At 52.2% G+C, this 24,159-nt stretch overlaps 2 protein-coding genes across 4 annotated transcripts; both read left to right on the top strand.

The window, feature by feature from the left end:
* The first annotated feature begins 22 nt into the window (after positions 1–22).
* MRPL4 (mitochondrial ribosomal protein L4) lies at positions 23–10,689 on the top strand. 2 transcript variants are annotated; one of them, XM_019744987.2, is made up of 9 exons: positions 23–161; positions 245–311; positions 391–541; positions 2,228–2,279; positions 3,247–3,364; positions 4,223–4,329; positions 4,436–4,545; positions 4,622–4,698; positions 8,726–10,689. In XM_019744987.2, the coding sequence occupies exons 1-9, from the start codon at positions 105–107 to the stop codon at positions 8,776–8,778; spliced, it is 792 nt and encodes a 263-aa protein (XP_019600546.2). In that variant the 5' UTR covers positions 23–104; the 3' UTR covers positions 8,779–10,689. The 2 variants fall into 2 exon arrangements, with proteins under 2 accessions (XP_019600546.2, XP_019600545.2); XM_019744986.2 differs by lacking the exon at positions 8,726–10,689 and adding an exon at positions 6,253–6,688.
* A 3,974-nt stretch (positions 10,690–14,663) lies between these two features.
* On the top strand, positions 14,664–23,925 carry ICAM1 (intercellular adhesion molecule 1). Of its 2 annotated transcripts, XM_019745021.2 has the most exons (7): positions 14,668–15,268; positions 16,732–16,992; positions 20,365–20,670; positions 21,032–21,319; positions 21,396–21,650; positions 21,847–22,098; positions 22,182–23,925. In XM_019745021.2, the coding sequence occupies exons 1-7, from the start codon at positions 15,202–15,204 to the stop codon at positions 22,343–22,345; spliced, it is 1,593 nt and encodes a 530-aa protein (XP_019600580.2). In that variant the 5' UTR covers positions 14,668–15,201; the 3' UTR covers positions 22,346–23,925. The 2 variants fall into 2 exon arrangements, with proteins under 2 accessions (XP_019600581.2, XP_019600580.2); XM_019745022.2 differs by lacking the exon at positions 21,847–22,098 and having other exon boundaries at positions 14,664–15,268.
* Positions 23,926–24,159: the final 234 nt, after the last annotated feature.

Genomic DNA, 24,159 nt, shown 5'->3' with positions numbered 1-24,159 from the left:
TGAATCCGAGCGGAGCGGCCCACAGAGCGTGCGTGACGTCATCGCGAGGCGCCGAGCGAGTCTAGAGGGAGCCGTGACCTCTCCGCGTGGGGAGCGGCGCCGCAATGCTGCAGCTACTCCGGGCGGGGGCACGGGCCTGCCTTCTGCCCACCGGGGGCCGGGTGAGGCCGGGATCTGGGGTTAGGGTCAGAGGACAAAGGTTGGTTGGTCCAGGATCGTCTCTCACTCTTGTCCACCATTGCAGGGCCTGAACGCGCTGGCGGAAGAGGCAGGGCAGCATCTGGAGAAGCCAGAGTCGTTGGCTAGCGCGGGTGAGGTTGCCGGGGACGCCTCAGGAGGGTCGGCGACCGGGAGTTCTGACCCTTGTCGCTGACCTCCCAATTGCTTCAGGTCCCCAAGCACCGGTGCTGCGTAAGAGCGACTTCCCGGTACCCGTGCACCGGCGTCCAGTGCAGGCCTGGGTCGAGTCCCTGCGGGGTTATGAGCAGGAGCGTGTGGGTCTGGCCGAGCTGCACCCTGACGTTTTCTCCACGGCGCCCAGGTGAAGGGGAGTTGAAATGGTGAAATGGGTGGCAGAGGGACGAGGAACGCGGGTTTAGGAATCAGGATGACCTGGGCTTGAGACTCAGTTTCTCTACCTGTCAAAGGGGATGATGGTTTTCCTGCTGTAGAATTGTGTGAGGTTGAGCGCTGAGAGGTAGCATTCTCTCGGGGTTAAGGATGCAAAACCTCTGGGTTCCAGTCCTGCCTTCTCCCTTTGTGGTTTACCATCTCCATTCTGTCAAACTTTGAGAGGTTGCTGTGATGATTAAATGAGTTAATTCTGGCACATAATAAATTCTATAGAAATGTTGATTATTGTTGTTGTGATTGGTTTTTGCAAAAGTTGTCATTAACAATGTCTAAATATTTGCTATGTGCCTGGCACAGCCTATTTGTATTTTGGTGAACTAGGTCTCATAGCAACCCTAGGAAGAAGAGGTTCTGTTATCCTTATCTTGCAGATAAACTGAGCACAGACAGGTTAAGAAATTTGCCCAAGGTCACCCAGCTGGTAAGCTTTACAGCCAGGATCTCAACCTTTGTGGCCAACTCCCAGGACTGGGTTATTGCTTGCCAATGTGTATGATGCCTCTTATGTGCATGGTGTCTGGCAAGTAAGTGCTATTAATTCATTGCAGTTATTTGTGTGGTTTGCCCCTGCCATTACAGAGCACCAGTGTAGTAGAGGTTGACAAAAAAAATTAAAACGCAATATATATTTTTTGATTTTTTAAATATCTGAAGCACTTACTATGTGCCAGATTCCATTCTAGGTGTGGTGAATGAGCACTGATGTCGCTTACAGTCTAGAGCAGGGGTCAGCAAACTTTTTCTGTAAAGGGCCAGATAGTAAATATTTCAGGCTTTGCAGACTATAATGTCTTCGTGGCAACTCTTCATCTCTGCCAATGTAGTGCAAAAGCAGCCATAGACAGTATGTAAACAAATGAGCGTGGCTGTGTTCCAATAAAACATTTACAAAAAGAGGCAGCAGGCCAGATTTGGCCTACTACCCATAGTTTGCCAACCCCTGGCAGACTACCGTGGCAGCCATGTCCAGTGTAGGCACATAATGTGAGTAGCCACATAATATGTAACTTAAAATTCTTCTGGTAGCCACATTTTTAGAAAAATAGGAAGAAATAAGTGAGATTGAGTTCAATAATGTATTTTATTTAACCTGATACATTTAAAATACTGTCATTTCAGCATGTGGCACTGGCCACATTTTAGGTGTTAAGTAGCTACACATGTGCCCAGTGTCTACCATATGGGGCAGTGAAGGGCTAGAGAGGCAAACTACTTCGTAAAGAAGGTGGCATTAAGTAATGGTAGGAAAAAAGTAAGGTGAGAAGGAGGAAGGGGCGGCTCTCTCTTTTGCCACGGCGCTCCTCTGGGAGATACTGTTTGGGCCGAGAGCTGTAGGCTGAGAAGGAACCAGCCAGGGAAAGAGCATTTCAGGCAGAGGGAACAGCAAGTGCAAAGGTGTGGAGGCCAGACTCCATTTCACAGAATGGAATGGATTGGAGCCAGAGTGCTATTAGCTGGGTTCGGAGAGCGGCAGAGGCACATCACACAGAGCCCTGGACGTGGAAGGCAGGAGCCTGGGTTTTCACCTAGCGTGGTGGAGGCCATGGGAGGGTTTTACGTGGAGGCAGACCTCTCATGTCTCCTTCCTCCACAGGTTGGATATCCTGCACCAGGTTGCTATCTGGCAGAAGAACTTCAGGAGAATTGTGAGTGTCCCAAGTGGGGTGAGGTGGGGAGAAGGAGGCAGAGGAAGCTTGGTGTGCTGGGCTCAGGCCCTCTTCTCTCTCCCAAACCATTCACTGATGGGTCATTTGCTAGGCATTTTCTGAACATCCACTGTGCACTGGGCATTGTGCTAGGGACAAGACAGGCAAGATCCCTGCCCTCATGAAGCTATCTTGTTGGAGAGGTAAATGTGAATCAAGTAGTCATATCTATAAATAAAAGTATGATGAGGGAAGTTGTCCCACAGAAAGGGACGTTCAACCTCAGGTGTGCAGCAGGAGCTAACTCGATAAAGGGAGTAGTAGGGCTGGAGTGGAGGTAATAGGAACAGCACATGCAAAGGTCCTGTGGCAAGGACCAAAAACAGCCCAGTGTGACCATAGAGATCAGCAGGAACAGTGGTGAGCCCTTTGGATTTTATGCCAAGAACATTGAAGAAGCCGTTATCAGTCAGCGTCTCTCTGCCTTCCATCTGCCCACCTCAGAAATCCAGTGAGCTCTCCCCTCTGCCCACACCCTGGCTCCTGGTTGTTCTGGGAATGAAGTCATCAGCCTGGCATTGGAAGTCCCTCATGAGCCCCCACCTGCACCTCTCCCGAATTCTCGCCATGTCTTTCCCCATGCCCCACCTTCCTTTTAGGTGCAGCCGCATTAAAATCATTCCCAAAATACTGAGCAGCTATGGTATGCCAGGCAACAGAGCCCCTCACTTTCTGAGGCTGACATTCTGGAGTGGAGGAGGGAACTGTTGATTTCTTTATCCTTCCTGCCCTCCAGAAGTGATCTGTGCTTGTCACGATGGAACCCCAATCTCTGTGCCTCCTGTCAGGTTCCCTAGCAGCAGGCCCAGTCTGCCCAGGTTGCTGCTATATCCTTGGGTCAGGTGCCTTTTGGCTGCGATGATATCTGCCTTATGAACTTGACCCCCTCCTCACTTTGTGCCCACAGAGCTATGCCAAGACCAAGACTAGGGCTGAGGTGCGGGGCGGTGGCCGGAAGCCCTGGCCACAGAAAGGCAGTGGGCGTGCAAGACATGGCAGTATCCGCTCCCCGATCTGGCGAGGAGGTAAGCAGGCAGGGCAGGGAGGGGCCTGTGGGTTAACACAGGGTCTGGTGTTTCTTCACACACATGGCGTGTTGTCTCTTCAGTCCCATTCCCTCCACCTTATCAGCCTTCCTGGGCAGGGACAGCAGGACTCAGGCCGCTATAGACCTCACTGCCCATGTGCGGGCAGAGATCTGAGAGTTGTCCACTTTTCCCCATTTCTCCCACCCACCACCCCAGTTCTGGTCTTGGCCTCTCTCCTCAGACTCCCAGCTCCTGCAGCTTTTTAAAGAAGTCTGAGCTTCTTACCTTGGCATTCCAGGCACTGGTGGTTGCAGACCCCTCCTCTTGGTCCTCTTCACACCCTCTGTGACCAAGTAGCACTTACTCCCATTTGCCTGGCCAACTCCTGTCATCTTTCTGATGTGTTTGGGCCACACCTCCTCCAAGAAGCCCTCCCTGACCTTCTTTGGGTCCTCCGCCCCCCACGACCCCTGTGCTGTCCTTCCTAGCTCTGATTCCCTCTGCATGCAAGCCTCTGTCTGACTATGAACAGCATGAGGCAGGGATCCTGTCCATCTTGTTCCTTGCTGCATTTCCAGGGCCTAGCAGAGGTTGGATATACAAGTAGACAATCGTCACTCAGGGTTTGATGGCTGAGGAAATGGAGACTCAGGGAGGTGAAGTCACCTGTGCCAGGTGATGCCCAATCCAGCCTCCCCATACAGCCCTACCTGAGGCTCTGCCCTCTTTGATGGAGTTCAGCCTGGCTGCTGGCAGCCTCCCTACCCCCACCCTCCACATCAGCCACTGAGGCAAATTTCTGACCTCCAAGCCCAGCTAGGGCTCTCACCTGTTCACACACCTCTGTCCCTGCAGGAGGCGTTGCCCACGGCCCCCGGGGCCCCACAAGCTACTACTACATGCTGCCCATGAAATTGCGGGTGCAGGGCCTCAAGGTGGCTCTGACCATCAAGCTGGCCCAGGTAGAGCCCCGACCCCACCAGTCGCCACTAGGGTCCTGGGGTGTGGGCTGGGAGCTATGGGGGTGGGGGAGAGGGTCTCAGACCACCTGTCCTGTCCTCCCACCAGGATGACCTGCACATTGTGGACTCCCTGGAGCTGCCAACTGAAGACCCCCAGTACCTGACAGAGCTGGCCCGCTACCGCCGCTGGGGGGACTCCGTGCTGCTGGTGGACTTGTGAGCGTGTAGGGTAGATGGCGGGAGGGGCTGAGCTCCATCCTCTGTAGGGCTCACCTCCTGGCCTCTGTTTCAGAGCACATGAGGACATGCCTCAGAACATCGTGGCAGCCACCTCCAGGCTCAAGACCTTCAACCTGATCCCAGCTGTCGGTGAGTGAAGGGCACCGGTCCATCCCCAGGTCCCTAGATAGAGAGTGCACGGGCCAGTTCAAATCCTGTATCTGCCTCTCAGTTGCCCACAGTCACTGGCCTTGGGCCCCACCCCCACCCCCGACCCTCAACTGGCCCAAACAAAGCATCAGAAGAATGATATCTTTCTTTCATTTTTCTCCCCTTACACCTCCCCACCCCCCACTCCAGTTCAAGCCGTTGTTTCTCAGTCTAGTTGTGTAGGACACAGCTCCCTGGCCCACGCTGGTATTATGAGCCTTGTGCTCTCCCTGGCTGAGGCAGTTGGTCACCGATCGTCAGTGGGCGAGCTCTTGCTGGCTGCCAGCCACTCACGCTGGCACCGGCCGCTCACGGCAGCACATGGCATCCCACGGCAGCTTATGCCAACCTCCGGCTGCTCATGGCAGCCCAGCTCCAGGGAGAGCCGTTCACAATCTTAGTAGAGGGTGCAGCTCACTGGCCCATGTGGGAATTGAACCGGTGACCTCGGCGTTAGGAGCACGGCGCTCCAACCACCTGAGCCACCGGCCAGTCCCTGATAACTTTCTTAAATGCTCTGAGATTACATCTGTCCAAGCTCAGGTCCCAGTGTGGGGCAGGAGGGAATGTAAGGGCCCATAGGCTTGTCCCTGCCTGGCTCCTCACTCAGAGAGGTGGAAAGATAAAATCAGGCCTGTCCTGGGCATGTCACACCCATCATCGCATTGACTGATCCCTAGAGCTCTCTCCTGGCCTCCTCATTGCATGTCTAGCTGCCTCCTGGACAGCTGTACGTGGGGGTCTCATAGGTATCTCTGTATCTCCTTCCTTCCAGTGGCTCAGGCCCCATAGCGTGCCATCACCCTCCACTCCTCGGTCAGTTCACCAAGTCATACCCAATCAACTCTGTCTTTAAACATATCCAGAATCCGGCCACCTCTTAGCACCCTGGACCAGCCCCCTCCCCTTCCTGCCTGGACCAGTGCAGATGCCTCTGGCCTCATCCCCATAGTTTGTTCCCCCCACTGCAGCCAGAGGGCGCCTATGAACACAGCTTGGTGCACACCCCTCTACCCACAGCCCTCTGTGGCTCCCACTGCACAAGGGTAAAGCCCAGGTCCTCCCTGAGGCCCACCAGATCCTACATGACCTCCTCGTCCTCTCCTTACCCTTCCCTTCTCCCTCTCCCACTCTTGCTCACTAACGGCAGCCACACTGGCCACCCTCAGTACCTTGTGTTTATTCATCTGTTCTGTCTATAGTCTGTGCCTACCCACTGGAGTGTGAGGTGGGAATCATGGCTGAGCAGAGGGCAGAATGCACAGCGTACGTGGGAGGCTGTCAGCCAGAAATTGACAGGCTGAGGACCCTCCTTTGCCCAGGGTCTTCCGGGTGGCGAGCAGCTGAGGCAGGGTTTGAACCCAGGCCGTGGGGCTCAAGACTCCACGCCAGCCCATGGTGTCTCTGTAAGGGGGAGTGCTTCCCAGAGTAGGGAAAGGGGCTGCAGATGTGGGGTGCAGCCCCGCTGACTACACCCCCCACCCTGCCCCTCAGGCCTGAATGTGCACAGCATGCTGAAGCACCAGACGCTGATCCTAACCCTGCAGACTGTCGCTTTCCTGGAGGAGAAGCTGCTCTGGCACGACTCACGCTATACACCCCTCTACCCCTTCCATCTGCCCTACTGTGACTTCCCCTGAACCCCTACCCTGCACCCCCAGGGCCCATCAGCTGCCCTTCTTCCTGCACTGCTCTCCATGCCAGGTGCCTGCTCTGAGCCAAGCCAAGCCCCCGGTGGTTTGGGGGCCTTGCACCCACCCTGCAAGAATAGCACTGCCCAGACCCCCTCTTTGAATTAGGAGGTTGAGCCCATGAAGAGTGGCCCGGCAGGTGTCGTGACTGAAAAGGGGCAACTCGGCGGAGAGCCTGACCCAGCTCCTGTCCCAATTCTCTTTTCTGTTTTTAAAATAAATTTTATTTTTTAATCACAGAGGAGAAATAGAAAAGCTTATTGCGATGTTGTGAATAATTCCGCCTGGCAAGTCGGGTTTTCTCCCCAGTGCTGAGCACCACCAGCACCTCTCCTCAAGGGGCAACCTTAGCACTGTGTATAGAAATGACCCAGCATCAGCTTCCCCAGGGTGAGGCAGGCTCCAGGAGCTCGCAGAGGAGTGTGGGTGCAGCACATCCCTAGGAACCTGCTCCTGGTACCGCCTGGCTCCTGGTCACGTCATCATGTACTCACATCCCTGACGGGCTCTGTGGCCCCACTTCTTATGGTCCTTCAGTCCGATGTGCAGGCTTATTCCACAAGTAGGTCCCATATGCAGACCTGAGCTTCCATCACAGTGATTTCCCCTGAGCACAGTCAGAATCAATGTGGTCAATAAACAAGTGAATCAACGTTTTTTAAAACACCAACCGGTACCTTAATTCTTGAGTCTGCTGATATCATTTGCCCCCCCCCCAAGTTAATTTTTTTTTTTTAATCTGTTGGGGAACAGTGTGTTTTCTCCAGGGTCCATCAGCTCCAAGTATTTGTCCTTCAATCTAGTTATGGAGGGCGCAGCTCAGCTCCAAGTCCAGTTGCCGTTTTCAATCTTAGTTGTAGGGGGGCACAGCCCACCATCCTATGTGGGAATTGAACCGGCAACCTTTTGTTGAGAGCTTGCGCTCTAACCAACTGAGCCATCCAGCTGCTCCCAAGTTAATTTTTTTAATAGTTAAAACACAGACTATAAAATAATGTGGTCGATCTCTTTAAAGTTGGCCAGAACTGCCATCTGCATGTGCTGGCTAGGCCAGGCAGCCACAGTGACCACCTATCAGCTGGGCTGTGCCTTGCCGCAAAGATCTGAAATGCCTCTCTTGGGAGTGCTTCAGAACTCCCAAGACATTCTTCGAGACTCCTCAATGAAAATAAATTTTGATCCTTAAAGTACTAGATTTGACTAAGTAAAAAAGAAAAAGCCATTTGGAGCCAGCAGTAAGAAAGGGTGCAGAGGCTGAGCAAGAAATGCTATGTGTGCTTGAGCCAAACTTACTGCCTCTTCCTGTGCCTCTGGCCAGCCCCATGGGGCATCAAGTCCTAAGGTAAGACCCAGCTGTTCTGACAACGCCTGGCCTAGTCTAAATAGTTGTAACTAGGAGTAATGTGGCTCAGTTGTCTACATCACAGCCATCAGAAACAGACCAACCCTTGCCCATGTGGCTTTTCAAAAAATAGGCCAGAACCTGTTCCCCTGTTCTCCCTCAGCCAGATCAGGATGGAGAAAAGCATTAAAAAAAAAGAAAAAATCCAATGTCTGTAATGGGCTTTCAAATAATAGGGGGATGGGAGAGTATGTGCTCAAGCTGCCATAACAAAGTATCACAGATTGGGGGAGGGGAGAAGGGAAGGAGGGGCTTCACTAACAGAAATATATCAGCTCAGTGCTGGAAGCCAGAAAGCCAAGATGAAGTTGTCATCAGGGTTGGTTCCTGAGGCTGTTTTGGAGAATCTGTCCCAGGCCTCTCCCAGCTTCGGGCAGTTTGCTGGCAATCTTTGGTGGTCCCTGGCTTCTGGCAGCCTCACTCCAATCTCGGCCTCATCTTCACATAGTGTGCTGTGTGTGCACGTCTGTCCAAATTTCTCCTTTTTATAAGGACACTGGTCGCTATGGGTTAAGCCCACACTAATGACCTCATCTTAAGTTGATCACCTGTTAAGGTTTCTGGGCGGGAATTCCCACCCTTTCTCGGCAATTTTTTTCACTTTCTCGTTCCCAAATCCCGAGATATAAACTGTTTTCTGTTCTCCGCGATGAATCATTTCCACAAAGTGACAGCTGATACTACCAACCACTTGGGTACAAGGAGCCAATTTTCCCGATTTCCTGACCAACTTTTCTCGGGATTCAGGAACAGAAAAGCGAAAAAAATTCCCGACAACAGGTGGGAATTCCTGCCCGGAAACCCTAGTGGAGACCCTATTTCTAAATAAGTGTATATACATAAGTACTGAGGGTTAAGACTTCTTTTTTTGCAGGGAGAAGAAACAGTAGAACCCATGACAGGATATATGTAAGGGGAGAGAGCTAGAACAAGACTGGCCGTGAGAACTGTGGAAGCTGTCACATGTGGCTTCAGCATATGCCCTCTTTGCTGTTGAGAGCTTTCGCTATAATAAAAAGCCTTTTTTTTTTTAAAGAGATAGGTGAACACATTTTTTCAGGGGGAGTTGTTGCTACCTGCAAGTCCCCATGTCCTCCTCTTGGGACAGGGGCTAACCCAGAGTTGGAGGGGACTTCGCTGCCTTTGAAAAGTGCCCTTTATAAAGACCACCCATGCTGATTCAGGCTGGGAAAGGTAAAGTGAGCGGATGGCGTTGGGATCTGACTCCCAGAAAACCCAGAGGGCAAGAAGCAAGAAACTCTGATGGTAGAGCCAGGAGGTCTGCTTATTGGTGGTCGACCTGGAGGCCCCTGGGAGAGACGAGAGGATAGGACCAGACCCCAGGGACTGAAGAAAGAGCCAAACCCAGCTTACAGATGCAATACCCCAGAGAAGGAGTTCTAAAGAGCCCCCCAAAACACATAACCACTAAATCCACCAAGGGGCGCCACTTTAACACACTGCTGCCTCATCCAAAGAGGGTAAAGCCATCAGCCAAGCAGAAACTGCCCCCTCTCACCTGTCCCCTCCTCCCTGCACCTGGGCAGGAGGGACCCAAAGCTGGTGAAAGGGGGCGAGGTGGGCACGAAGAAGGTGAATGGCATAGGGACCTTCTCCCCATTGAGGCCTCTAGTCTGGAGGGGACTGATCCGGGGCTCCCATAGGACCAAGTCAAGTTCCAGAGATTTGAATGTAAGGCTGATCTGGGCCTAAGTCCCCCAGCAAAACTCTCAGCCAGGGCAGGGAAAGATTCCACCACAGAAAAAAGCGGTGGAAGGAGAAACAAAGTTGTGTTTTGATGACATCCAAACACCACAAATTTTTTCTTTACATGCTAGAGCCTCTAGGGAGAGCTGTAATGCCAGAATAAACAAGATCTGTGGAAATTCAGAAGAGGAAGCATATATTTCTGCCTAGGAAGTGTGGGGGAGATTCTCATAGCTGAGTGCTGAGGAAACAAATAGTAAATACTGCCTGTTCTCACGCCGCACACGCTGCACTTGGCTATGCCAAGCACTACACAATAGTCTTATTGAAATCTCGCATCCACCCTTTGAGGTATATGTTATTATCCCAATTCTACAACTGAGGCTGGTCCAGTGCAAGCAGGGGAAGTGGCTTGCTCAAGGTCACAGCTTGTGGCAGGTGCTGTCAGCACCCTGACCGGCCACATCCTCTCAGCATTCGCTGTCCCAGGCACACCCCAGCTTCCTATACTGCAGGGCCATGCTGGGCTTGTCCAGTGGACAGGTCAGAAGGACTGGGGAACCACAATGAGATACCACTTCCCACCCAGTAGGATAGCAATAATAATAATAAACAGAAAATAAGTATTGTCAATGATGTGGAAAATGGGAGCTCTTGAACCTTTGTCCATTGCCGGTGGGAATGTAAAATGGTACAGTCAGTGTGGAAAACAGTCTGGCAGTCCCTCAGAAAGTTAAACGTGGAATTACCATGTGACCCAACAATTCCACTTCCACATATGTACCCGAAAGAACTGAAAACATGTTCATACAAAAACTCATACACATGAATGCTCACAGCAGCATGATTCACAACAGCCGAAACGTAGGAACAACAGAAATGTCTACCGACTGATGAATGGACAAACAAACTGTGATATATCCATGCAATGGAATATTATTCAACTATAAAAAGCAAAGCAGTATACCCAGAAGAACTGAAAACAGGAACAATGCAGCATTATCACAATAGCCAAAGGTGGAGACAGCCTAAGCATCCATCTACGGATAAATGGATAAACACAATGTCATATACCCTCATAATGGAATATTATTCAGCAAAAAGGGAAATAAATACTGATGCATGCTATGACATGGATGAATCTTTATGCTAAACATTATGAACATCATGCTGAGTGAAAGAAGCCACATATTGTTCAATTCCATTGTCGTGCGGGACGGCCTGTGGGGTCTCTGGTCCCGCTCCCCCCATAAGAACGCAGGATATGGTGAGGCCAAAAAGGAACACCCACGGAGCCATAGGTAGAGGAGCCATACCACTATGGTCTCACTGGAGGCTGGGCCCACCGGACGCGCGACCTGCCGTCCACCTTTCCGCCAACCGACCGACCTACGACTCTCCTCCACTCTCCTCGGCCCTCCTCTTCCGCTCTCTTGGGCTCTGCTCGGCTCCTCGGCAATCCTTCGTAGCCACAGCAGTTATACCAGCGGCCAATCGGCTAACAGGCCACAGCCGACGGCCAATCAGCCACAGCCGACGGCCATCCACCACCCGAGCCAGCACCCCTCCACGTGAGGCCGAGAGCCTGTAAACTGCTCTCTGGGGCTCTGTCCCCACATCCATTTATATGAAATATCTAGAATATGCAAATCTATAGAAAAAGAAAGTATATTAGTGGTTGCCAGGGGCTGGGGAGTAGGGGTATGGAGAGGTACCAGGTTTCTTTTTCGGGTGATGGAAATATTCTGGAATAAAATAGTGGTGACAGTTGTACAAGATAGTGAATATACTAGATAACCCTTTAAAGGCAAAAATGTAATGTTATGTTATGTGAATTTCTCTTATTCATATATATATTCATACATATACATATATTCATACATATACATATATTCATATATATATTCATATATATATATGAAATTGGTACAGCCACCATGGAAAGCAGTATGAAGGTTCCTCAAAAAATTAAAAATAGAACTATCATATGATCCAGCAATTCCACTTTTGGGTATTTATCTGAAGAAAATGATATCACTATCTGGAAGAGATATCTTCACCTTCATGTCCCCTACAGCATTATTCATAGTAGCCAAGACATGGAACCAACCTAAGTGTCCATGGATGGATGAATGGATAAAGATGTGGTTCGTATATACAAAATGGAATATTAAACAAATCCTGGGGGTGTTATGTACAACATGGTGAATTAAAAATTAAACATATATATATATATATATATATATATATATATATATATATATATGTAGTATTGGGGAGTTGACTTCCTGGAGCAGCCTTTACCCAATGAGGGATAGGATTAGCATAGAGTCTACCCATCTCCAAGAATTTCCCAGTGAGATGAACCCCAGATGCCCCCAAAGGGGAAACCCACTAATGCTCACCTTTGCTGGCTCCCTTCCCTGACTCCCCCCACCCCAGATGTTTCCTGGGACCACCTCCCAGATAAACTACCTGCACACCAAATTTGTGAGTGAAATGCTCTGGGAACCTTTTGTAAAAAGCAGTGGAAAGGGAATTCTGGGCTGTAGGAACAGCATGTGCAGAATGCTCAGAGACAAGAAGTTCATTTATTCAGCAAGTATTTATTGATCACCTTCTATAATGACCATTCATTGATTCAGGTCTGAGGTGGACAGAGTTCCTGCCTTTCTGGAGCTCTCAGAAATGGAGGTCACAGACAATAAGTAAACTGAAAGAATTTTAGCAAGTGAATGAAATTTCAGTAATGGACCCATTAGGGTAGGAGACAGGGAGTGAACAGGGTGTGGTCCAGGATCCGGGAGTGGGGAGCATTCAGGAAAGTTATGGGCGTTAGGCTCAGGTCACAAGAAAGGGGGGGCCAGCCATGTCAGGGATGGGAGGAAGAGCATTCCAGGATGAGGGAACTGCAAGGTGGCCACGCCAGAGCTCAGAGTGAGGAGAGAGCAGGAGTAATGCCATAGAGTTGAGCATAGATACTTCTGCCTGGGCTCATTCCTTCGCCTGCCCGAGACTCCCTGGCACCCTGGAGGAAGCCCTGCCCTTCCTGGCGACTATAGCATCTGTGCTTCCCTTTCCCTTGGAAAAAAACCCAAAAACCAAAAAAACAAAAACCGCAAAGGAGTGTAAGACTGGGAAGTGCATTCTCCTCTTGCCAACCTGCCCCCGTTACAATCCCCTCCTCATTCAGGAAATGGTCCTCCATACTCCCAGGGTCTCAGACCAAGACCAAGGAGTCATCCTTGAATCTGCCCTGCCCCCATGTCCCAGCAAGTCCAACTGGCCCTGCTGCCAAAATGGATGCCAAATTGGATCACTTCTCCAATATCACTTCCCAGTTCAGGCCCCATCATTACTCACCTGAACTAGAGCAGTCACCTCGTCTCCCATCTGGCTTCCACCCACGTCTTGCACCCCTTGACTGGAGCTACTGCAGTCTCAGGAAGGTGCCTGTAAACACCTGAGTCAGGGCCTGTCCCTCCTCTGCTCAGAACCCTTAATGGCTCCCACCTCACTGAGGAAAAGCCAAAGTCTCCCCCTGGCCGACAATGCCCACATACTCTGCCTCACCCCCTCCCTGCCCTCCTTTCCTCTAACTACCTTCCTCACTGCACTCCAGCCACACTGACCTCCTGGCTATTCTTTAAGGCAGTTCCTACCGCAGGGCCTTTGCACATCCAGTGTTCTTTGCCTGGTACACTTTCTTCTTAATTTTGCCACTGCTCCCTCCTCGCTGCCCTCTGGTCTTTACTCAAATGTTATCTTTTCAGTCTTTCCCAGAATATTCTATTTAAAAGTCCATTAACCCTCATATTTCCTCTCGCATTCTCAGCTTTATTTTTTTCAAACTAACACTCTATATAGCATTTTATTTTTGTTTCTTGTCTGTTTCCCCACTAAGACCATCTCTGCACGATGGCAGAGATTTTTGTCTATTCTGTTCATTGTTGTGTCCCCAGCACCTGGAACGACGCTTTGCACACAATAGGCGCTCAATCAACACCGTGCAGCCGTGTGGAGAGGGAAGAACGATTCTTTTCTGGCTGTCTGGTGAATCCGGGCCGCGAGGGGGTGCTTGCAGCCCGAGTACTTCGAACCAAGACCAAAAGAGCCGGTGTGGAAGCCTCAGAAAAATCCGCCGGAAAATAACGCCCAGCGCAGGATTTTCCCAGACCCTCCGGAGGGCAGGGACGTCCCCAATCCCCGGTCTTCACCTTTGCCCAGGCGGTTCTGGGCGGGAATTCAGCGCTTAAGAAGAAAGATCCCCGTGGAAATTCCTTAGGAATGATTAGGGTGGAGGTGGAGGAGGGACGCTTATCTGGACGATGAGCGACTCTCAGCCCCATGCCGCTGAGGAAGGGCTGGGGTGTCCCCGGGGCCCCCTCCTTTCCCGTTCTGCTTAGCGACCTCCGTGGCCCTTCAGAGGTCTCCATGGAGACGCAGCGCGCGCCCCACAACAGGAAGCCTTAGGCTTCGCGGCTTGGCGCTCGGAGACTCGAGTCCCCAGCCTCAAACGTGCTGGATAACTAGTCTGTGGGTCACACGCACAGGCTGTGACCTCGGGTGGGGAATGTGGGGCGACCTATATACGAAGGGCAGGGTCTCAAACACCACCAACGCCCTAATGGAACCAGCCCGCACAATCCCTGCACATATTTAGTGCTAGCGCCCGTGGTTTGAATTTCCGGGTTGGAGTTTCGGGAGCCGCGCGCGGTGGACAGGTGTGAGTGTCCCCTCTTCGGGGCCTAGGAGCTTCCTATTTCCCTTGGGAAGGCAAGGGCTCGCGCGCATCCCCTCCCCTCTAGGTCTGTTGCCTCAGTTTCTCCGCCGAGCCTGGGAACGGCAGCGGGGGCTTTGCGCCAGGACCACGTGGCTTCCTTCCCTTTTCTGGAAGCGGTAAAGACGCCCCCGCGGCCAAGGCCGAAAGGAGAAGCGAGGCCGCCGGGGTGGGGACTCTCATCCGTGGGGGAATGCGGATCCCCTGACGTGACGACGCAGCGCATCCTCACCCCCAGGTTTCGCTAGCTTCTGGGCCGCTTCTGGGGAAATCGGTCAGCTGGCTGGGGACATGCTTCATGAGGGAAGGACACCCTTGTGGAGGGCACCCCGGGAGTATTCTCGGGATCCCACCCTAGCGAGGGATCTATCACTCGGTTCAAGACTCCCACAGGCGTTGAGGAGTGACACTGGATTTCTAATCCCCTTGCAGCTGGAAGCCTCAGTTTAACACCCTCTGGAACAGACACAGTAACAGTCCCTACTGTCCAAGAGTAGCTGCAAAGCGCTCCGCGCAGTGTAAACACTGAATTAAGGTTAACGGACCCGTGGATGAGACCCCTAGGACCGGGAGCCGCCTCCGAGTCGCTGCAGCCACTGTGGCCCTATTGCTCCAATTCGGAAATTCCGCTGCTCCAGTGGCCAGCAAGGGTACAGCCCTGCTCTGGCCCCTCATCACGTCAATCCGGAAATGCCTGAGCAGTAGTTTCTAAGGGGAAGGCGTGAGGTTTCCCGGAAAGCAGCACCGCCCCTCGACCCCCCGGTGGCCGGTGGCTATAAAAGGAGGTGCGCACTGCTAGTGCCCAGTCAGTTCTCCGAACCTCCACCCCTTCACATCTCTGCCTCGGCTCTACCTCGGTGGCGATGGCTTCGAGCGCCGCCCGACTCCCGCTGCCCGCCCTCTTCGCCCTGCTCGGGGCTCTGCTCCCAGGTGAGTCAGAGGATGGGGCTGCGCTCGGGCCAGCGCCCGAGATCTGGGCTGCGCCCTCGGCGAGGTGTGGGGGCGGGGACCGGCTCCGGGCGGCCTGGGGACAGGTCATTCCTACTGAGGTAGCTATTTACGGGAAGTTGGGGCTAGAGCCACCCTTTGAAAGTCAACTGCCATGGGTTCGAATCCAGACCCTGCATTCCCTCGACGGGTGGTCTCAGGCTATATAGTCTGAACCTCCCAGAGCCCTCAGTTTCTCAGCTGTGAAAATGAGAACGTAACAGTGGCCACTTTGCCGTGCTTGTATCCTGGCCCAACGCTCCTCCTGCCCCCAGGAACGGGTCAGGTGTTGTGTAGGACGCGGTGCACCCTGCTGAGCAGGCTGGGGACCCATCCCCGCCCCCCATGTATAGTCTGTTCCTCCTCCCCGCCTTTGGGGAAGTCCAGACCTGCTTCTGCTCAGGGGAATTCCAGGCTGAGCAGTGAGATTCCCTTACAGGCCTCCAGCAGCTCCAGCCTGGGTCTCAAAGGGTGGTCAGGGTTGGGGAGCAGGAGACTGAAAGATGGACACCGTGGTTACCAGCTCCACCGCTTTCTGGCTGATTAACCTCCCGTGTCCAAGCTTCCCCATTTCCCTCTGTGAAATGGGAATGATTCCATAATCACCCTTGGAGAGTTGTTTTCACACCTCCACACCCCAGGAAGAGGGGGCCCAAAGCTGAGGGCAGGAATCTTTAGGGGTAGAGTAGGAGGGAGGGGCTCAGACAGACATTTTTTCAGCTTTGGAGACACCAGTGTTCAAGGGAGCTAACAATCCACCTCCTTCTTACCTGTAGCTACTCACTCCCTCCCTGCCTGGCTCTAGGAGCTACTTGCGTTACCAGGGGATGGGGAGGACTATATTCACCCACCTTACAGATGGGAAAATTGAAGGCCAGAGAGGGGAGACCACTTGTCCAAAAGGGTGGGGAGCCAGCCTGATTAGAACCCCTCCATCCCCGGAGGTCTGGTCCTCTTCAGCTGCCTTCTTGTGAGGGAGAACACTGACGCCAGGTCCCTCCTCTGCTGAGAACTTCCATGGCGCCCCACTGCCCTCAGCATAAACAAACACATTTTTGGCATGGCTTACACTGCCTGCATGATCTTCCTGACCTCATGTCCCCCTCGCTCACTAGGCTCTGGACACCCTGCCCCAGGACATTTGCACTTGGTCCTGTTGCCTGGAACTCATTTCCCTTTTTTCTGGACGGCCAGCCCCTGTCGTCAAGGCACTGTCTTTTCTGTCACCCTGTTTTGTTTTTGTGAAAGCTCTTATTAACATCAGTTATTCATTATCTTATTTGCTCATGAATTTTTCTGTCTCCCACACTGAAGGCAGAGTTTTTTTCTTGTTCAAGGATGAGTACCCAAGAATGTTGATGAACCCAATTCGTAATGCCTTTCCCTTCCTCACACTTTTGTTCCAGGGACTGGAAGTGCCCAAACATCAGTAGAACCCACAGAACACATCATACCCAGAGGAGGCTCCATGCAGGTGACCTGCAGAGCCTCCTGTAATGGAAATGCTGTCTTGGGTCTGGAGACTCCGTTGACTAAGAAGGAAGTGGATAGTGGGCCCAACTACAAGATCTATGAACTTAGTGACATACAAGAAGACAGCACTCCACTATGCTTCTCAAACTGCAACAATATCCAGTCGACAGCTTCATTGACCCTCACTGTGTACTGTGAGTGGCCGGGACCAGGGGCCGCACCGGGCAAGCTGGGTGTGGGAGGTGGGCCGGGGAGGCCCCAGCTTTCACTGCTGGCTGGTGGGGCTAGGGAGAATCTCACCGAAGGGCAGGGGGACACATCTTCGAAGAGCCTCCTTGTCATTTGAAACCCCTCCTTGAATTTCCTTCTGTGCAGTTAGAGAATCAACAGGGATTCAATACATTTGAGAATGCTGGCTCTCTAGGCCTCACTCTTTAAACATGTGACAGGCCCTAGATCTGACTTTTTTAAAAAAGATGAAAATTAAAACTGGCCCTGAGATAGCATTTTTTACATATTGGCAACAATCAAAAGAATTGATAACAGCTGTGCTGGCAAGACTGTGGGGCAGCAGGCAGTCCTAGGACATTGATGACAGTATGGGAGCCTAAAGAAGCACAACCCCAGGCAGGGAAGGGGGTATCAGTTCTCCAGATGACACATACTCGTGTCCTTTGACATGGAAACTCCACTCCTGGGAATTGGGTTTACATGTGTCGCCACCCAGGAGGGAACTGGAGTGGGGGAATGGGGTTATTCACTGCAGCTTTATTCGGAAGGGCAGTAGTTTGCAAGCCACTCAAATGCCTGGGGCTGGGAGATAAACTGTGGTTTGACTATACGATGGAATAGTATGCAACTGTGTACAAGAATGAAGACTGTTCTTGTATCTCAAAAGAGATTGAGCTCCAAGGTGTATAGTCGAGTCCAAAGAAGAAAGTTATGCCCAGAATGAGTGGCATGCCATACTGGGCATTAGGGAGTGGCAGGAGCGGGGTGAGGGAGGCTGTGTTTACTGAAAGAAATGACCATATTAGCTGGCTGTGAGGAGAAAAGCTGGGGGGGGGGGGGCTCCAGGAGAAGGCAGGGGCCAGTTTTCTCCCACTGTTTTGTTTTTTTGTTTCTTGTTTTTTGCTTTTGGTCTTTTGAACTGTGAGAATGTGTTACTATGACCAAAGGCAACAAATAAAATTCAAATTAGAACAAAATAAACCCAACAGGAAGGAAGGAAGGAAGGAGGGAGGGAGACAGAGAGAGAGAGAGACAGAGAGAGACAGAGAGAAGAAAGGGAAAGAACAAACGAACTGGCCAACTGGCTTTGGGATTAGACAGCCGTGGGTTCCAGTCCCAGCATGGGTCTTACTAACTGGGTGACCGTGCGGGACATAGCTCCTCAATTGACTCTCACACGAGACCTCGTGGGACGAGTATAATGACACAGTGAGTCATGAAGGACATTCCATCTTCACAGTGTCTAGGCGAGGAAGCCTTTGGGCAAATATCAGCTTTGCTTCTGATTTGGAGGATGTTTGAGCAGATGTTGGCCAGGTAAGGAAAGTCCCCAGACATTCCTGGTGGCCTCTGAAAACCCCAGGGAAATTTCCTGGAAGGCCCTTTCATAGCTCAGCCTGATAGTTGAAAGCCCAGCACTCCAGGTGTGAGTTCTGGCTCTGCCACTTTCTCCTTCTGTGACTTTGGGCACCGGACTTTCCTTAATTTCCACCTCTGTGAAATGGAGCAGATAGCTGGCACACAGTAGCCATGGGTGTGACCTAGGAGAGACTCTAGCTTGGTCCTGCCTCACCCCCAGTATGAAGATAAAGGGCATTCCTGGGTGGCTATGCTTTCTCTCAAAAGGTGACAGTGGTCATTCCTGCCGGAGGTAACTGGGCCTTGAAGGACGTGTAGGAATTGGTAGATAGGCATTCTGGGCAGAGGGAACAGCCTGGGCAAAGGTTTGGAGTGGGGAAACATGCTGATCTGGGGTTGGGAGGGCAGGACGGGCTGAACGTCACCAGATTGGTGAGGCTGGAGTTGAAGTTGGGACCTTCTCCTCAGGGTGCTAGGGAGCCATGGATGGGTGTGTGAGCAGGCCAGGGGATCTAGACAGCAGAAAGCTAGACTTATAGGAAGTGGGAGAGCAGTTGGCCGAGGCCTTGTCCAGGGCACAGGTGTTGTGAGCAGTGGCTATGTAGAGGAAGGGAGGGGCAGACGAGTGACCAGGACTTTGTGAGGTACTAAAGGTCAAGGGTCAAGAGGACCTTCTGGTCAAACAGACATCCTCCACCAGACTGGCCTTCAGGGCAAGGAGCTGGGCTCTGAGATGTGGGGGCTGAGGTTCGAGGGGGTCTCTGGCTCTGTAAGTTGGGGTTTGCAGCAGGTGATTAGAGGTCACAGCTGGATGGCTGAGGGTTTTTTCAGCCTTTTAACAGCTTTGAAGTGTATAATTCAATGAATTTTAGTGTATTTGTAGAGTTGTACAACTATCACCACAATCTAATCTTAGAACATTTTCATCTCCCTAAAAGGAAACATCATGCCCATTTATACTCATTCTCTCAACCTCTTAAATGGATTAATAATCCTGCCTCCAATAGCCCCACTTTACAGCTCAGGAAACTGAGGATCCATTTCTGCAGCCCCGAGGGCTGGGACTATTCCAGATGCAGTCACTCACCAACAGTTCATAGCAAAGAAGCAGAAAAGCTAGGAACCATGTCCAGATACTAATAGCATTGCTGAGTGACATTTCAGGGCCCCTTGAGAAGGGAACTGGGCGTCCTCAAGACCGCTTTTTGGGGAGCCTAGAGAGTCTCAGTGCTAAGTCATAGCTCACCAGGGCTCTGCTATAAATTTTCACTGGGAATCCAGACCCGGAATTCTGTTACCTTGCGCAGAACAGAGACCACGGCCTGCAAAAACCAAGCCCGTGGGTTATGTTTTCAGGAGCTATTCAGAGTTGTGTTTTGAGCGTCTGTGGATTGTTCTTATATTTTTAACATTTCAGGGGATTGCACAGCACGTTTGGGAACTTCTTTCTCATAAAAGTGAATTCCTAAAAGGCCTCGAATCAGTGTGGGTGGCTCAACCTTATTCTTTGCCAACAACACCCCAGGACACAAGGCAGATAAAGATCCCTGCCCTCCTGAGCTGACATTCCATGGGGGAAATGGAGGAGAAACAAGTTTACTGAGTAGATGATGTTGTATGTCAGAGGGTGAAGGGTGCTACGGAGAAAAATAAGGCCAAGATAGAAGAAGGGGGAGCAGAAGTCTTTTTAAAAACAATCTCTAGTGGACTGTGTAGCTGAAATGTACTGTTTATTTCACAGGATACCTGGTGACAGCCTCTGGGGTTCTCTTCCACTTTTCACTCTTAGATGCTGCAGTGAATAAAGAGTTATTTTGTCCTCTTCACAACCACTTGGGGACTTCTCACCTGTAGCCCTTAACATTCTTGTCTGGCTGGGTAGTTTGGGGTGTGTTGTGGGGAGAGTGGTGCCAGCAGTGCCCCCTGCTGGCAGGTGTCCTGTCCAGCTCACCAGACACTCCCTTTCCTCCCTCCAGCGTTACCAAAGCGTGTGGAGCTGGCACCCCTGCCCCACTGGCAGCCCGTAGGTGAAAACCTCACCCTGCGCTGCCAGGTGGAAGGAGGGGTGCCCCGGACCTACCTCTCTGTGTTGCTGCTCCGCGGGGAGGAAGTGCTGAGTTGGCAGTCAGGGGTGAAGGAACCCACTGAGTTTACAACTACAGTTCTGGCTGGTAGAGGCGACCACGGTGCTAACTTCTCTTGCCGCACGGAACTGGACCTTCGGCCCAAAAACCAGGGACTGTTCCAGAACAGCTCAGTCCCCAGGCAGCTCCGAACCTTCGGTGAGGCATTGGGGAGCTTGCAGGAGACAGGCTCATATGGTGTTCTGGCTTGGAGAGAGGGGTTCTTGGAAAGGAGGGGCCGGTGGCCATGAGGATACTGAGAAGGTGGCGACTTAGATTGCAAAGGCTTCTGGGAAGAGCATGTTCTTGGCCACTGGGGTGGATGTTGGGGGATGGGGTGCCCAAGTCACAGGACCTTCTGAGAAAGCTGTGACCTGGAGTAAAAGGCGCAAGTGTCCTGGGGCAGGGGTGATCCAGGCCACAGAGCCTCCCGTGAAGAGGAGTTCCAGGTGATAGATTGAAAATGCCCCAGGAAAGGGCTTTAGCCTCCTCTCTGTTCATACCCACCCTCTCTCACCAGTCCTGCCAATGACCCGCCCACACCTTGTTAGCCCCCGGATCATGGAAGTGGGCACACAGCAGCACGTGAACTGCACCTTGGATGGGCTGTTCCCTGCCTCAGAGGCCCAAGTCCACCTGGTGCTAGAGGACCGGAGGCTGGAAACCACAGTCGAGAACAACAAGGACTCTCTCTTGGCTACGGCTTGCATCAAAGCGAACACAGAGGATGAGGGCACCCAGCAGCTGACGTGTACAGTGACTCTGGGAAACCAGAGCCAGAGGACATTGGAGAATGTGACCATCTACAGTAAGTAGAGACCAGAGGGGTTGGGGGGGGGGTGGCCAGCACTAGAAGCGGGGCTCACTGTGTGCCCTGTCTCTAGGCTTCCCTGCTCCCATCCTGACCCTGAGCTCGCCTAATGTCTCCGAGGGGACTGTGGTGAGTGTGGAGTGCAAGGCCCGTGCTGGAGCCGTGGTGACGCTGCAGGGGGCCCCAGCTGGGCCTCCAGGACCGAGTGCCCAATTTCAGCTGAACGCCACTTCCGACGACAACGGGCGCATCTTCTTGTGCTCTGCTACCCTAGAGGTGGCTGGTACGGTGCTGCGCAAGAACACGACCCAGGAGCTCCATGTTTTGTGTGAGTGAGGCCGCTGGACAATGACCCCTAACCTCTAAGGCTGAGCCTAAAACCTCATGAGTTTCTGACCTCCGGTGCCCACCCCTGCCTCACCTTGGTGGCCTCCCCCTTGAGTTCCTACCTAAGTCCTCCAGTCCTAGGTGGTGAGGGGTGTCCTGCTCCCTGACCTGTCTTTCATCTTGCGGTGTTTCTCCAGATGGCCCCCGACTAGAAGAGAGTGATTGCCCAGGAAACTGGACATGGCAGGAAGGCTCCCAGGAGACCCTGAAGTGCGAGGCTAGGGGAAACCCGCCCCCCAAGGTGGTCTGTCGCCGGAAAGGGGGGAATGGGAGTTCACTTCCCATCAGGAAACAGATACTTGTCAAGCGGCAGATTTCGGGCACCTACGTGTGTCAGGCCACAAGCTTTCGGGGTGAAGTGACCCGTGAAGTGGTTGTGAATGTGACCTGTGAGTGTGCGGGTGTTCAGGGCTGGGCAGGGGAGGGACAATAAGCCTGGTCCAACCCTCACTTCTCCCAATTCTTCTCACAGACAACTCGAATCAAGTGGTCATCATCATTGTGGTGGCAGCTGCTGTCATTTTGGGCACCATGTTCGCAGCCGCTTACCTCTATAACCGCCAGCGGAAGATCCGGGAGTACAAGTTACAGAAGGCCCGGGAGGCGAACGCCATGAAGCTGAACACGCCACCCTGAAGCTGTCATAAGACAGGGCCTCCACCAGTGGCAGCAGTGCCACATTGAACAGTGGCGGACATATGCTATTCAGCTGTACCTGCCTTCCGAGAATGCCAGAGGACAGGATACAGGCCTCGGTTAGGATACACACAGCATTTGGGGTCGTGGCATCTGCGCACTGACGCCTCCCAGGCCTCCCACCTGACCTGTAGCCACAGGACTGAGCCAAGACTGGGGGGCAAGACTCAGGACATGACTGTGAGAGATATCAAAGGCTGACCTGGTCAGAAGGGGAGTGATGGAGACCCATACCTCCAACATGGAGACATCCATGTGGGAAACATTGAAAAACACCCCCTACTGTGTGTGCTGAGGTCCTACAGTGCTAAGAAGTAGCCCTGCCCAAACGGGCAGCACTGAAACACAAATCCCCATACTTCCTCTGACAGATGCCAGCTCTTACAGTGAGGTCCACTGACTGTTTCCAACTCTCGGTGATAACATATTTATTCATTTGTTCTTTTATCAGATATTTATTAGTTCCTTTTATGTGGAATAGAATGGTAAACAAGACAAACAGAAGTTCAGAGGTTCCGGCCCTCAGGGAGCTCTCAAGTCTAATCTCATTCAGGGATGCCAGGTACAGTTGTATTGGCTGTGCATTGCATTAAGAGTGTGTGGCAAAAAGGTTAAGTGGGATGGAATTTCCCACTCCATTGGCCAACCTGCTTTCCCCCAGAAGGGTACAAGCAATGCAACATGGTTTGCATGTTGCTGGTGACATGCCCAGGGACGACCCATGGAGCCCTTACCCTCCAGCACTGATGCTGACCTCTGTTAGCCATCTCTCCACCCATATGCATCTCTGCTAGTGCTCACAGTGACACTTGATGGCATGCCTAAACATAAGTACCCAGTCCTTGGCAGCTAAACCATGGAGTCCCATGAAACTAGGCCCAACCCCTGTGTGCCCCTGCTTTGTCCTACCTGTTTCCATCTCATTGGGACCATGTGTCACGCCGGGGTGTCATGCAGGGTCTCTGGTCCCGCTCCCCACACAAGAACACAGAATATGGTGAGGCCAAAAAGGCACACCCACGGAGCCATAGACAGGGGAGTCACACCACTATATTCTCACTGGTGGCTGGGTTGGAGTCACAGGAAGAAGGAACCACACTTTCCGCAAGCTGCCGTCCACTTCTCTGCAATCCTCAACCCTCACTCAGCCGTGCTAACTGCAATCCACACTTGCCAGCACCATCTTCTTGCTAGCCCCCATTTGCTGCTAGCGTAGCCACAGCAGTTATATTAGTGGCCAATGGCTCACTGGTTACCGCTGATGGCCAACTAGCCACAGCTGATGGCCATCCAATCACAGTTGATGGCCATTTACTACCTGAGCCAGCACCTTTGTGAGGCTGAGAGCCTGGAAACTGCACTCCTGGCTCTGTCCCCACACCATGCAAGAACAGAACTCTAGCAGCTCCAAATTCTTGCAGTGATGAGGGCCCTTCAGGCAATGGGAAGGAGAGGCCTCAGAGGACTCCCAACTCCAGAAACCCCTCCCTTGTGCTAATAAAGCTTTTTCATTTGGGCCAGCTTTGTGTGAGTTGAGGTGAGGTGTCAAGTCCAGATAGAACACTTTCTAGCCACTCTACCACAGCCCTGTCCTCCCACTTCTTCCCCCAAGAAAAGACTGCAGTTTTAGGCCCAACCCTGGGGTCCTAATCCAAATCTGAATTTATTAGTACCTTCTGAGATGCCAGTGAAAATTAAAGAGGGCCAGCCCGGTGGTTCAGGTGGTTGGAGTGCCGCACTCCTAAAGCCAAGGT

Source organism: Rhinolophus sinicus, linkage group LG07 (assembly GCF_036562045.2).
Source record: "Rhinolophus sinicus isolate RSC01 linkage group LG07, ASM3656204v1, whole genome shotgun sequence".
NCBI classification, from domain to species: domain Eukaryota; kingdom Metazoa; phylum Chordata; class Mammalia; order Chiroptera; family Rhinolophidae; genus Rhinolophus; species Rhinolophus sinicus.
The sequence above is the reverse complement of the archived record's forward strand: the minus strand, read 5'-3'. Positions and strand labels throughout refer to the sequence as shown.

Bases quoted from the DNA above. Each gene is read 5' to 3' on its own strand.
- ICAM1 (XM_019745021.2), top strand. From the start codon at position 15,202: ATGGCTTCGAGCGCCGCCCGACTCCCGCTGCCCGCCCTCTTCGCCCTG. The intron at 20,671-21,031 runs GTGAGGCATTGG...CTCTCTCACCAG, and splicing joins CAGGCAGCTCCGAACCTTCG to TCCTGCCAATGACCCGCCCA. The intron at 21,651-21,846 runs GTGAGTGAGGCC...GTGTTTCTCCAG, and splicing joins CCAGGAGCTCCATGTTTTGT to ATGGCCCCCGACTAGAAGAG.
- MRPL4 (XM_019744986.2), top strand. From the start codon at position 105: ATGCTGCAGCTACTCCGGGCGGGGGCACGGGCCTGCCTTCTGCCCACC. The intron at 162-244 runs GTGAGGCCGGGA...CCACCATTGCAG, and splicing joins TTCTGCCCACCGGGGGCCGG to GGCCTGAACGCGCTGGCGGA. The intron at 542-2,227 runs GTGAAGGGGAGT...CTTCCTCCACAG, and splicing joins GTTTTCTCCACGGCGCCCAG to GTTGGATATCCTGCACCAGG.